Source organism: Limulus polyphemus, unplaced genomic scaffold (genome assembly GCF_000517525.1).
Source record: "Limulus polyphemus unplaced genomic scaffold, Limulus_polyphemus-2.1.2 Scaffold1390, whole genome shotgun sequence".
Lineage (NCBI taxonomy): Eukaryota > Metazoa > Arthropoda > Merostomata > Xiphosura > Limulidae > Limulus > Limulus polyphemus.
The window spans coordinates 96,149-109,352 of NW_013667000.1; the positions used below are offsets into that span (position 1 = coordinate 96,149).

General features: G+C 35.0%; 1 protein-coding gene across 1 annotated transcript in view; it reads right to left on the reverse strand.

The window, feature by feature from the left end:
- LOC111086749 (potassium voltage-gated channel subfamily H member 2-like) overlaps positions 1 to 13,204 on the reverse strand; it is a gene marked incomplete at its 3' end in the record, with an annotated part of 160,717 nt that overhangs the window by 90,498 nt on the left and 57,015 nt on the right. The window contains exon 2 of the mRNA XM_022390853.1: positions 9,202 to 9,438. Coding sequence (XP_022246561.1) covers positions 9,202 to 9,438 — 237 coding nt within the window. The remainder of the gene's footprint in view (positions 1 to 9,201; positions 9,439 to 13,204) is intronic.

Genomic DNA, 13,204 nt, shown 5'->3' on the forward strand with positions numbered 1-13,204 from the left:
TAAGCAGCCTATAAGGTTGAAAATACCAAATACTCATAAATTTACTTTTATAAAAAAAAAAGCAATACATTTTCGAATAAAATACATACATGTATACATACACACACACACACGTACGAACATACGCACATATCACTAGCGAAGCAAATTTTGTAAAGTTTTGAATTTAAAGTCCTTACGATCTACTTGACAGCGACCTTAGCTTTCACATTTTTTTAAGATTATAAATGTACATGCGTCAGACAAAATTTCAATGAACCACCAAATAAAGTGGTAGCTGTTGTACGGATGGCGAAACGGTAGGAGCAAGGAAGGAAAAATATTCACTGCTAGTTTCACTTTCACATATTCCATTCGCGATTAATTTCGTAGGCGTGAAAGAGAATTTTTTTAATAAATATATTTTCCCTTCTCAACGTTTTTTACTCCCTAATTTAGACAGCAGCTTCTTCACATCCAGTATATCATTTTCAATACAGGAAGACCACCCTATGGTGTTGTTATATACACACAGATTGCACACTGTGACTTCTTCCACTTTCTTCAATGTACGCTTTCATAGTTTTCATCGCTAACGACTATAAACAGACTAGCAATGCAAACACACACATGATGAAAATATCTCATAACTGTTGTATCAACAGTAGGGTTAAAATACCTTTAGAAATTATCTATTTTTAACAGAGTAAACTAAACATATTCTAACCTTCTACTAGAGACCGTTAAGAGCTTGTCGTGGAGATCTTACACTGAATGGATTGACCTTGATACGTCAACATACAGGTCTCGGTAATAAAATAAGACTAAATAAAACGTTTCATTTTTATTGGGGGGGGACAGCTAGGACGACTAAGCCTAATTTTATATAAATGACTTCTTTAAGTTTTATTTATTAATAAAACATGATTAATGGTGGTTGTGATTATACAAACATGGTCATGATCTTTGTGCTTAATTACAAACAAACAAAAGATATTGAACCGACTGAGTATATATTAAAAGGTTGTGTTCTAATACGGTGTATCTAATGGTGAAGAGAATGATTACCTAGTAATATTTTTTTTCAGTATTATCTATGACGATTGTCATAATTTTAGCTCTTATTTGTAGCTGATTAAGTAAACTGAAATACTTTTGACATCTTGAAAGAAATGACAATGTATTACTTGAGTTAACAGTTCGGTTACATTAGAGATATAGTTCCTGTCTGAATTAATGTAATAACCACACCTTAAGCAAACTCTTCAAAGAGGGATATTATAAAGACATCTTGTTGTAACAAACGTATAAAGATGCTAACGAATTAAAACCTTGGAAGGTGGGATGAGTACTCACATTATCAACATTAACATTTTAACATATCTTACTGGCTAAATATTAACTGTTCTGTTAGTGGATAAGAATGAAAAGTAAGTGAAATACATGAACTCTGTGTTGTGAAGAATTTCGACACGCCTTACTAGATTCTTTTAATTTTTGAAGATTGCATGTGACACTTATATCGAAAAGCAAGACGATACTGCTCTGACGTAAAAAACAAATAATACCAGAAATATACAACCTTATAACACCAAAATGTAGTCTTCGACACTCAACGTTTCGCTTTACCTTCATAATTTAAACCACTTGAAGCTTTGTACTGCCAGTTTCGGTTTGTGTTTTAGTGTTTGCTCCTGAAGAAACTGTAATGCGAAACGTTGAGTGTCTAATTAAATAAAAAAACTACATTTTGGTGTTATAAGGTCGTTTATCTCTAGTATTAATATGTCTTCCATACACCAATATGCACTACAGAAATTAAATAATGTAAAAGAAAGTTTCTTTTGGTTGTTATTAAGCGCAAAGCTACACAATGGGGCTATCCGTGCTCTGCTCACCACAGGTATCGAAACCCGATTTTTAGTGTCACAGACCTACAGATTTACCGCTGAACTGCTGAAAGGAGGGAGGAAAAAAAGGGTAAAATAGAATTTAAAAAAAGAACATATACATAGATATATTAACCTTCTGTTATAATCTTTAGTTAGTAGCTCTATCGAATAGAAACAGTAAACGTAAAAACAGTACCTGGGTAACTAAGGACATCAACCAGCGTATGACAACATGAAGTCGTTGTTTAAACTACAATCAATTATTCTGATACCAAACTACGTATTACTTGATTAGCTAGTTTGTTATTCTTATTTAATGTTTTTATTTCAAGCAAACTTATTTACTATTTGTTTCACAAATCAATGTAATTCAAAAAGACTGAAACAGACTTCGAACAAAAAAGGACCTGTGATTTCAAAAAAAAAAAAAGTAATTCTATAAAAACGTATAAATGTATGAAGATGTGCGAGTTAACCATCGAACAGAAGTCGTGTTCTAACATTACCGGTAATTATTGTCAACAAACATTGGATCGGATGTTGCATGTACCGTCTGTTATAAAGAAGCCGATAAAAGTACAGCTTATTTGTCGGAAAGCTTGATTCCGACAGTGGCGCCATAGGCTTTTATTCGAGAACAGTAACTTAAGAGTAAAGAGAAGAATTGCTGCCAAGGAAAGCTTAAGTTTTACAAAAATCTTTTTGAGAGCCGCACTATCGCAGCCGAAAGGTTCAGCGTTCTTAACTGCTATATCTTATTCTAAAATCGATTTTTTTTTCTGGGAACAGTGGCACTTAGGTTCTTAGCTGTAGCCTACAGAAAACTATACGTGCTTGAATGACCATAAACAGAGAGAAGGGCAACGAAAAATTATGTTTCCAAACAACGCCAAAACGCTGAGGTTTGCTGGTTTCTTGTTATGAACCTATTTCCCGATGTCTGAATAGTAGAAAATTGATCATGGAAAGATATTCTAACGGTAGGAGAGTGTGGGTTATCTGAAGCGTTTTTCTATTTGAGGTATAATTCACTTGCTTCAAATAGCATCGTAGGTTATCAAAGATTCTTAAAGCGTGAAAGATACTGACTTTGTCACTTTAGTTCTTATTTCCCGCACATTGTTTGGAAGTGTCCTCACGTTCAACCATAAATTCTTCAGTCATTTCGAAACTTTCACTAAAACTTACGTTTTAAAACGAACCAAGTCTTCAGCAGAAACTCTTTTCAAAATAAGCTTTTTTTTTCAGAAAAAGACCAAAATAAAACATATGTATATATATATATATATTAAGACGCTCGTTCTTAAATTTTTATCCTTCAGTCATGTTTATAACCGATTGGTTGTTCGTTTCTTATTTTCTGGAACAATTACAGTGCAGGTTACGAAGTATTACGTCCACTTCATGACTCATAACTGTCCCCTTGTGGGTTAGCAGTAAACTTGAGGGCTTATAATGCTAAAATTCAGAAATAAATCTCTGCGGTGGGCAACGAGTAAAAAGCCCATTGTATAGCTTTCACTTAACAACCAACAAAGACTTAAAACGTTAGTGTGCTTTTTTTTGTTAAGGTTTGGTTTATTTTATACTTCCAATTTCAGAAATCTTCTATAGTATTTCCCGCCCTGAAAGATAGAGCTGTGGTAGCAAAAATAAGGACAAAAGCGAATATTACACTCGGAAATACTCGCAAAAATCTTTGGTGTACGCTTTAAGGTAGTATTCAAAAAACAATAAGATTTCATTCGTAACACATATAAGATACATAGACTTTCATGCAAGTACACGTCATGCAACTGTAACTTCATATAGCTGGTGAAAAGCAAGAATTTTCTCGAAAAACATTTTAGCAACTTTTAAAATCATTCCGCTTTGGTTTTGATAGACATTAAATCTATTTGTTGCAATAAGAATGAGAAGTTAACATGTATTACACGATGATTTGATCAAATATGAAGTCTCAATGGAGTGTAAATTGCATTTACACGGATACATCGAGGAGGTATTAATTTAACCAAAGGTTAATTAAGTTTAAAATCACCATATAATTATCTAGTTTTAAACTATTTAAATCATAGCGTAATAATCACGTGTATATCATAAAAGTATTACATTTCTAGAAGTGGGCAGGTTAATTGAGAGGACGGAGTTCAGGAAAAACTGATTAAAAACATTTTGTAAAGTTATTAAAACAACATGATAAACGTACTTATACTTACAATTCACCTGTTATTTAATTTACCTATTAAAGTGTTAATGTAATGGCAGTTAAAACTTCGGAGATTTTTCATGACGAATAAAGCATTCAATTATGTTGCAACCACTATAGAAGGACAGTCCTTTATTTCAAAGAATTGTGATTTTGAAAGATTTCGGTTGTGCTTCTACTTGAATTATATTAATGAAACCCAAGAACATCAATTTAGTCCGAAATAAAGAATGAAATATGGAGAAACGTTAAATCACGCACCCCACATTTTACTCGAGATATATTTGGCCATTGTGTATCAAGGATGTGTACTTTTAATTTCAATGGTTCGTTCAAACCATTAATTTTGTGCTCTTCGCCAATCTAGAGACATATCTCTCTGAAGTTTATGAAGACAGTGAATGTCGGCGACATTAGGTCCCCGTTCACCCCCTTTTTTGCCCCTTCATTCCACGCTAGCTCAACAATGGTATAGATCAATTCTACAGGTCAACGCCCGGCGCCAGACCAAATAGACCTGACACACAGGCGAGCTAGATTATCAGTAACCAGAGAACGAAGAGCCCCCATTGAGCTCGTATTCGTCTAAGAGAAATTTCATGTACTTGAAACGGACCTTAAAATCTTGATGTGTTTCCCTACTCCACGCATGATGGCGTGCAAAACTAGTTGCTATTTCATTAAGTAATATTAAGCATTTTTAATGCCATCCAACGCATCTTAAGTGATGCAAAGAGATGTGGTTTAGCCCGAGTTAAAAGATATATGAAACCCTTTGACATATTTATCTTTCTCATTAGAAATAATGTGAAGATAACGCCAGAAAATAGTTATATGTTCTTCTGAAGAAGAACATCCTCTTCAACACGAAACGTTAAAAGCATGTGGCCTATAGATTGGATTACAACTGGCAGCAGTACAAGAAAGTGAACAGCGGAAAATAATTAATAGTTTTGTTTGTTGTTAAGCCTAAAGCAAAACAATGTGCTCTCTGTGTTGTGCCCTGCATGGGTATCGAAACCTAGTTTATAGCGTTATAAGCCTTTAGACTTCCCGCTGAACCACTGGTGTGCAAGAATCAACAAGCACTAATGTAAAGAACTTCGTTCTATTTGGGTTTGTTTATTTGTTTGATTGGTTGGTTTTAAATTTCCCGCAAAAAAGACTATCTGCGACAGCCGTCCCTAATTTAGCAATGAGAGACTAGAGGGAAGGCAACTAATCAACACCACTCTCCGCCAGCTCTTTTTACCTTTTTTACCCACGAATAGTGGGATTGACCGTAAAATTATAACGATCCCACGGCCGAAAGATCAAGCATGTTCGGTGTGACAGTGTATTTAATAAATAATACTTAAATAAATGGCATTTATAAATACATATTTAATTAATCATTTATTCTTCATTCAACCGGAATAGTGGATTCAACCGGATTTTAAAATAAACTGTGAGTGTAGCATTTGTATAGTTTAAAGTTAAGGCTTCTATCAATAATACACCCAGAAAGGTCATCGTTTGTTTTTTTTTGTTCCTTAATTACCTTTTCTTTTGTAAGTTTCTTTCATCTTCATCACACTTTTTATTGAATAACTTGATTAATCGTGAATATATTTTACAACTAACCCACACTTCCTATTGAAAATCCTCACTTTTTGTAAGTTTTTCTCTCAATTCATCCACTCTTTTGTATTGAATACTATTACTTGTTTTGGATATTTCTCATTATTGCCGTAAATATTTGATACCAAATACAATAAGCTGCCTTAAATGTTTCAGTGAACTTAAACACGTTATTCTGTTTTGCTCTGTCAGATGTGTTGGATATTTCACTCGATTTCCTAACCTTTTTCTATTGAACATTCTCAATAGTTTTGAGTATTTCTGCGAGCTTAGAAGCCAGATTTGGCCTAATGGTTAGCGTGCCAGCCTATGAATCCAAGGGACTACAGTTTGCGTCTCTTTGCCGTAAAATCACGCTCCGCATTTTGGTGGCCGTGGGGTCGTTATCAAATTCGATTATAAATATAAATGTGGCGAAACGTTGTTTTTAAATGATGCACTTTTTTCTATCCAGTTTTAGCTGTTTTTTAATTTAAATTTTGTTGAGTGTGGGATACTTCTAACATTTATATTTATAATCGAATTTGATCGCTACTATTAACTTGGCATCATCAGGTACCTTCCAAGTTAAAAGTGGCGAAACGTTGTTTTTTAAATGATGCACTTTTTTTCTATCCCATTTTAGCTGTTCTTGAATTTTAAATTCTATTATAGTTTTCGGTGAGTGCTCTTGATTAACTGCTTTTCCTCTACTTTATCAGATAAAATTAGGGATAGCTATGAACAGGTAGTCCTTGCAAGAAACAAAACAAAGAAACTTTCTGCCTATCAGTCCACTTCTATGATAAATACTGGGTGTTTTCTAATGAATACCGTCCATCAACTGCGCTGTATAGTTTTTATAAATTCAACCACATTTTGATATTAAAGTTATCTCGTTTTTTGTTTATCTTTCCATTCAACCGGTTGACGATTTTCTTATCTTAATCACGCTATGGTTTAATATTTAATAAAACGGAATATATATAATAATGGTGTTATAAGTTCCTAACCGATTATAAACAGCAAAAAAATACACGCGTGTGTTAATACTGTTACATATTGATATTCAACACAGAAAAGCATACACGTAAAATATAAATTTATTCTACTTCGTCAATTTTTTTTTCCATATTGGTACTAACACAGTTTCGTTTCGTTGTAAACAAACGGTTACACATGCAGTTTTTACTCTTTAAAACAAAAATCGTAATTTTCTTGGACTCTCAACCATATCATATGGTTTAAACTATAATTTTCCTCTAGTTAAGAGAAGAGAGAATTTTTTTTAATTCTCTTTCTGCCAAGAGAAAACCCTCAAAGTATTTAAGTTGAAGAAAAGGTGCTTATGAGAAAAATCCAGATGTCAGATTTCAAAAGAGAAGTCGTGACATGGCTTCTGGAATGACAAAACTTGAACCACTGGTTCTGCTGACAAGGTTTTCCATGTAGCAGTATAAAATGTGGTAGTTAAACTTTAAAGTTTCACTTACTGTAGCTACTGCTATAAATCTACTGAAATTATAATGACAACTCGATAATATACATGTGATGTTATCTCTGTGTTCTTCTACTTGGTATTTCAAATTTACAGACACAGGGGTGTCGTATTCCTTTTTTTAGCCCTAATGTGAGCCATATTAGTATGATTATATTCTACGTTTTCAAAACATCTCAATGAACAACTATAGAACGATATAATAGTTCATAATGTTTTTCACCATTTATTGGCATATTGCTTTCAGCGATATGATGGGGAAAAAACTGTCATATCCTCTCATGGTTTTAGAACAGTAAATTTAACGAACCACCTGGGATGATGAAACGTAACACATTGCTTGGGAAGACACTTCATTCCAGGCAACATTTCGCTTTTGTTTTTGAAGACAGTGATTAGTTAAATCAGTCTGTACTTATCAGATTTCCCAATGAGTAACTAGAAATGAACTACAGAATCCCGTGTGCGAACACACACACACACACAGACTATTTTAAATGATATCCGAGTTTCTCCCGAAACTGAATTTAAGAGCAGACGCCACGTGCACATTCTTCACTGCTGTTGTAGCCTATGCATGTTAGTAGTTTTTCTTCAAAACGCAAAATAAAAACAAATTTGCTTCGAAAAGGCTTTACCCTAAAAATATCATTCTAAATTATGAGGTAGTAAACAATGTGATGAGTGTATGTACATCGTTTTCTTTAAATTATATTTCAGAGACCTTGCAAAGTCCGCGACGGGGAAAAAAAAACATTCAGAGAACTTGTTCTCAACGTGACGTGTACTAACAACTTCTAAACAGAGAATCTGTAATAAAATCTATTGACAGTTTGATTAAGAATTTCAACAACAAAAAAAAAACATGTATGGTGGTTCGAAACATAATACAGTTTTTGTTTATAAAATCGTGCTGGTTATGGCCTATGTGTTAGTGTGCCCGGATTGTGAATCCGAAAGTTCTGATTCTCGTCCCGTTGCCACAAAAACGTGCTCCGCACTTTGGAATCCTGGGTGCGCTATAAGAGTAACAGTCAAATTCCACAATTCAATCAGACAGGGGCAGCTTATGAGTTGGCGTTGGTTGATGTTGGCTAGCCGCACTCTCTCAAGTCTACTGTTTCAAATTTGGGATGGTTATGTGAAGATAGCCCTTGTCATTCTTTGCGCGAAAGTTCTAAAACAAACAAACAGATTCTAAAAGCAAAGTAAAACGGCCTGTAAATTTGCATGTCACTAACACACTAATACAATGTACTACTTCACTTTACTGCGAAAGGAAAATCTTAAGACTTCGCTTATACTTTGTTGGACGGTATTGCCACGTGGATAGGGTGCTTGACTCGCACTCTGCGGGTCGCGGGTTCGAATCCTCGTCACATCAAACATGCTCTCCCTTTCAGCCATGGGGGTGTTATAACGTGACGGTCAATCCCACTATTCGTTGGTAAAAGAGTAGCCTAAGAGTTGGCGGTGGGTGGTGATGACTAGCTGCCTTCCCTCTAGTCTTACACTGCTAAATTAGGGACAGCTAGCACAGATAGCTAGCCCTCATGTAGCTTTGAGCGAAATCCATAACAAACAAACAATAAAGAAGTTCTTTGTGGCTTATGCTTGACTGGTCAAAAACTTTACCTTCAAAACATACAAAGGCGTTAAAAAATCACCGATTGGTTGAGATTTTGAACAAAAAATTAACAAATACAGAATGGATGGATATTATTGGTTTTTCTCTTTTTCCAGTGCGATTTCACATACGTGCTCGTGATAGGAAATAATGTCACGGAAGATCAGTGTCACAACGCATCCAGAACTAAGCAATCTAGGTTTCTTCTTTCTTTTTTTTTTTTTGGAATAACAATCGATTTTATTTTCACAGCGCTTTTTTTTAACTTAACAGTATTTGTGTGTTCAATAACACTTCATCTAAAATAAGGACTAGTCTTGAAGCTATAACAAACACAACGACTGACCTTTTTTTCCCCCCTTGAAACACAAAGTAACATCTTAACTCTACATCTTACCGTCTTTTTTGTAGTATACTATCTCAACCTGACGTTCTTCAAGAGAAGCCAGAGCTTCTTCAATGGTAGCAACCGCATGTGGGCTGGTGAGAGGTCCGTGCAGAAACTCACATATGCACGAGCGCTGCATGATCTCTGCCCTCGTGTAACCCATGAGTTCGGTGAAACCATCATTGCAGTAGATGATTGGGTGGTGAATGTCTTCAACTTGGGCATTGCTTACGATGAATCTCCTATCTACAATACAAAAAAAAATGAAAGTTGCAGAACGACTTAAGGATACAGCTTTCGTAATTTAATGATTGCTGAGGGTAAGAGTTAATCACGCTTCATTAAAGCAATGTTCCAAGTTCTTGCTGCCCTTTGAACAGATTTCTTCATCATTGATCGCACTCAGTCTAATAACCTTGATTACTTGCTATTGCCTAGCATACAGTTTCTATTATTACGAGTATCTGCCAAGTCAATGTTAGATTACACAACTGGACAAACCTCACTGAGCTCCTCCATAATATGTAGATATGGGCTTCCAATATTGTTAACGAAAAAACCACAGTAAATTGATTAAACTGTCAAAAGAAACTTGTTTCGACACGTTCTTGCGTCCTCTTCAGTCTCACTTTGTCTTCTGGTGGTCAATAACGCCTACGTTTTCCCACCAGAAGGCAACGTGGGACTGAAGATGACTCAAGAATGTGTCGAAATTAGTTTGCCTAATATGAAGACTTCTAACAGTTTGTTACATTTAGTGTGATATTCCACAAACTACTACAGAACAATATAGTGTTCTTTTATTGCCAAGACTATGTTTAAACAGAAAAGGGGCACAAAAGTCCATTGGATCTGCATTAGGAAACTTGCAAGGTATGTGGTGGATTAGGATTTTAGTTTATTCAACCACCTTCGTTACGAAAGCAGCTGTTGATGCCAAGATGTGGTTAGAAGCTTTTGAACGTTTTGGGCATGCGAGTTTTTCATCAACTTCAAATTGCTTTTGTATCTTGTAATGGTACACGAAGATATGTCCAACTTTACTACATTAGCTTTTTAAAGGGGATTGGAAGATTCTCTTTGGTCATAATCCTCACTCTACAAATTAGGGCGTTGCTCTGGATTGATTGGGGTGTGGTTTTGGAGACCATAGCTGGCATAAACGCTTTGTTGTGTACGTTTTTTTTTTTACTTTGGTGGATCACAATGAATATTTTTTCTTCTTAGAAATGCCATGTCCTTTGTCTCTACGTAATTTCACAACCTCGCTACAAGAATATAATTCTTCAGAAATAACTATGACTATTCCTCCAGTCATAAGTCTACTCATGACACCATTGCTTTTCAAATGGGTGGACATTTGCTTTGAACCAGATCTATGGGGGCTAAATATACTACCAGTAGAGTCACAGCTCAAATCTGCAGCAACACATTGGTATATTAGCATATTCAAATCGTTTTTATAAAGTATTGTTAACCCTCTGAAACTACCTAACTGTCAAAACCTTTAGCCATGACCTTAATAATAATAATAATAATAATTTAAATTGTATGTTATTTATCATAAACGTTTTTATTTCAATACACGAGTATAGCGATCCACTTACTGCCTGAAATAAGAATGTCTCTTCTACAAATGTGGTATTCTGAGGTATACACTTAGCTAAAGCTAAGCTAATTATGTCCACAATAACAGAAGATTCTGAGAATTTATATGCACAGTGTGCAAAAAAGTATAACTCGGCTAAGAAAAAATGTGACTGGACATAAACTATTCAACCATCACTTTTACAAACAAATATACAGATATGTCCAGTGAAAATCTACAGTAAACATAGAAGATACTCCTCACTTGATGGTCAACATCTCTCTCTGTACAGCTACTGGACAACACAGGACAAGTTTGACTTATACCAAGTGAATTGTGACTTATTCACAGTACAAAAACCCTGGCGAATCTGACCAAGAACTAACTTTACTTATGATTATTTTCAATACTAAGATATATTAGAACTTTATAGATACAACATCACTAGCAAGACCCAGTAATATAAAATGAAAATCAAAGTTTCTGACTCTTCAAACCCGCTCAACGAGTTACCCAGAAAGCAAGGTAGAAGGATATATAATTACTGGGCTTAATTAATTCCACAAATGTGCCAAAAGACAAGATTAACAAGCTCAAGGCTGAATACATCCTGTTCATTGAAAACTAGCACGGAAATCGGTTCTACAATTGAATGAATGCATATTGGTATTCTTAGTTATAGAAGGGTTTTGCTTTTAATAATTAGATAACATACAGTGGAAACGCAGGGATGAATACATTTAATGTAAAACGAAAAACAAATGAAACCTGTATCAGGTACATGTTATTTACATGAAATACGATACAATTAAAATAGCATTGGAATGAAACTTCTCTTTTAAGTAAACTGTGTATACTAAAATTACTGGAACATCTGTTTGTTTGAACTTAAGCACAAAGCTACACAAAAGGCTATCTGTGCTCTGCCCACCACGGGTATCGAAACCCGATTTATAGCGTTATAAGCTATAGAATTATTGCTGAGACACTAGGGGGCGTTATGGCTGTGTATGTATGTTTGTTGTTAAGCACAAAGCTACACAATGGGCTATCTGTGCTCTGCCCACCGCGGGTATCGAAACCCGATTTCTAGCGTTATAGGCTTTAGACTTATCGCTGATCCAGTAAGGGGCGTTATGGTTGTGTACGTATGTTTGTTGTTAAGCGCAAAACTACGTAAAGGGCTATATGACATAGATGAATTTGTTTAAGGTGTGATTATTACATTAAATGACATAGAAGAGTTTGCTTAAGGTGTGGTTATTACATTAAATGACATAGAAGAGTTTGCTTAAGGTGTGGTTATTACATTAAATGACATAGAAGAGTTTGCTTAAGGTGTGATTATTACATTAAATGACATACAAAAGTTTAAATTTTAAAAAAAACTTTTTCGACTGCAAAATATTTAAATCTTGATTTTCACGTAATTATTGTTGAAAGCCAATTTTTAGAGTACCGATTATGACGTGTAATTATGCTAAAAAATTACATTTTTATATTTAAAAAACATCCATATCCAATAAGCATGTGTGAACATATATTTGATTTTATTTGAATTATGAATAAGTTTGCTGTGTAATATTCTAAAATGTTGTTTGCAGTTTCAATGTTGATTGGAATTCTGGGGATCCTGCGAAAAAGTGCGAAAAAAAAAGATGGATGGCTTGAGGGTCGCGGGTTCGAATCCCCATCACCGAACATGCTCGACCTTTCAGCCGTGGGGTGTTATACTGTGACGATCCCACTATTCGTTGGTAAAAGAATAGCCCAAGAGTTGGCGGTGGGTGGTGTTGACTAGCTGCCTTCTCTATCACTGTTAAGTTACGAACGCCTAACGCAGATAGCCCTCGTGTAGCTTTGCACGGAATTAAAAAAATAAAAACACAATAAACAATTTTATGTATAGGTGTTAGGCCTACTAAAAGCACCTGTTATTAGTACATGTTAATTCTTGTTTGTATGTGTTGTTATCATTTAACGATTGCGAGTTGAGCCGGGCCTATTTTTTGTATATTTCTCTTTACTTTCTTTATTTTCATACACAATAGACAAACGTTTTCCCAAGTGATATTGATCCGACAAAAAATATAGAACTGTTGTATTCCAAGCCACGGTCTAAATCTATTGACTATCGAATTCGCCCCCCAGTGGCACAGTGGTATGTCGGCGGACTTATACTGCTAGAAATCGGATTTCGATACCCGTGGTTGGCGGAGCACAGATAGCCCTTTGTGTAGCTTTGTGCTAAATAACAAATAACAACAACGACTATCGAATTCATATTGGAAAAGGTTGTTTACACAACTTCCTTGTAAACAACATTTTCAATATTTGCACCTTGAGGGACGTAAATGTTTCACCGATCGAAGGACCGTACACTGGATAGAGCTGCGTAAAAATTGTTTCAGCAAAGTGCAATAT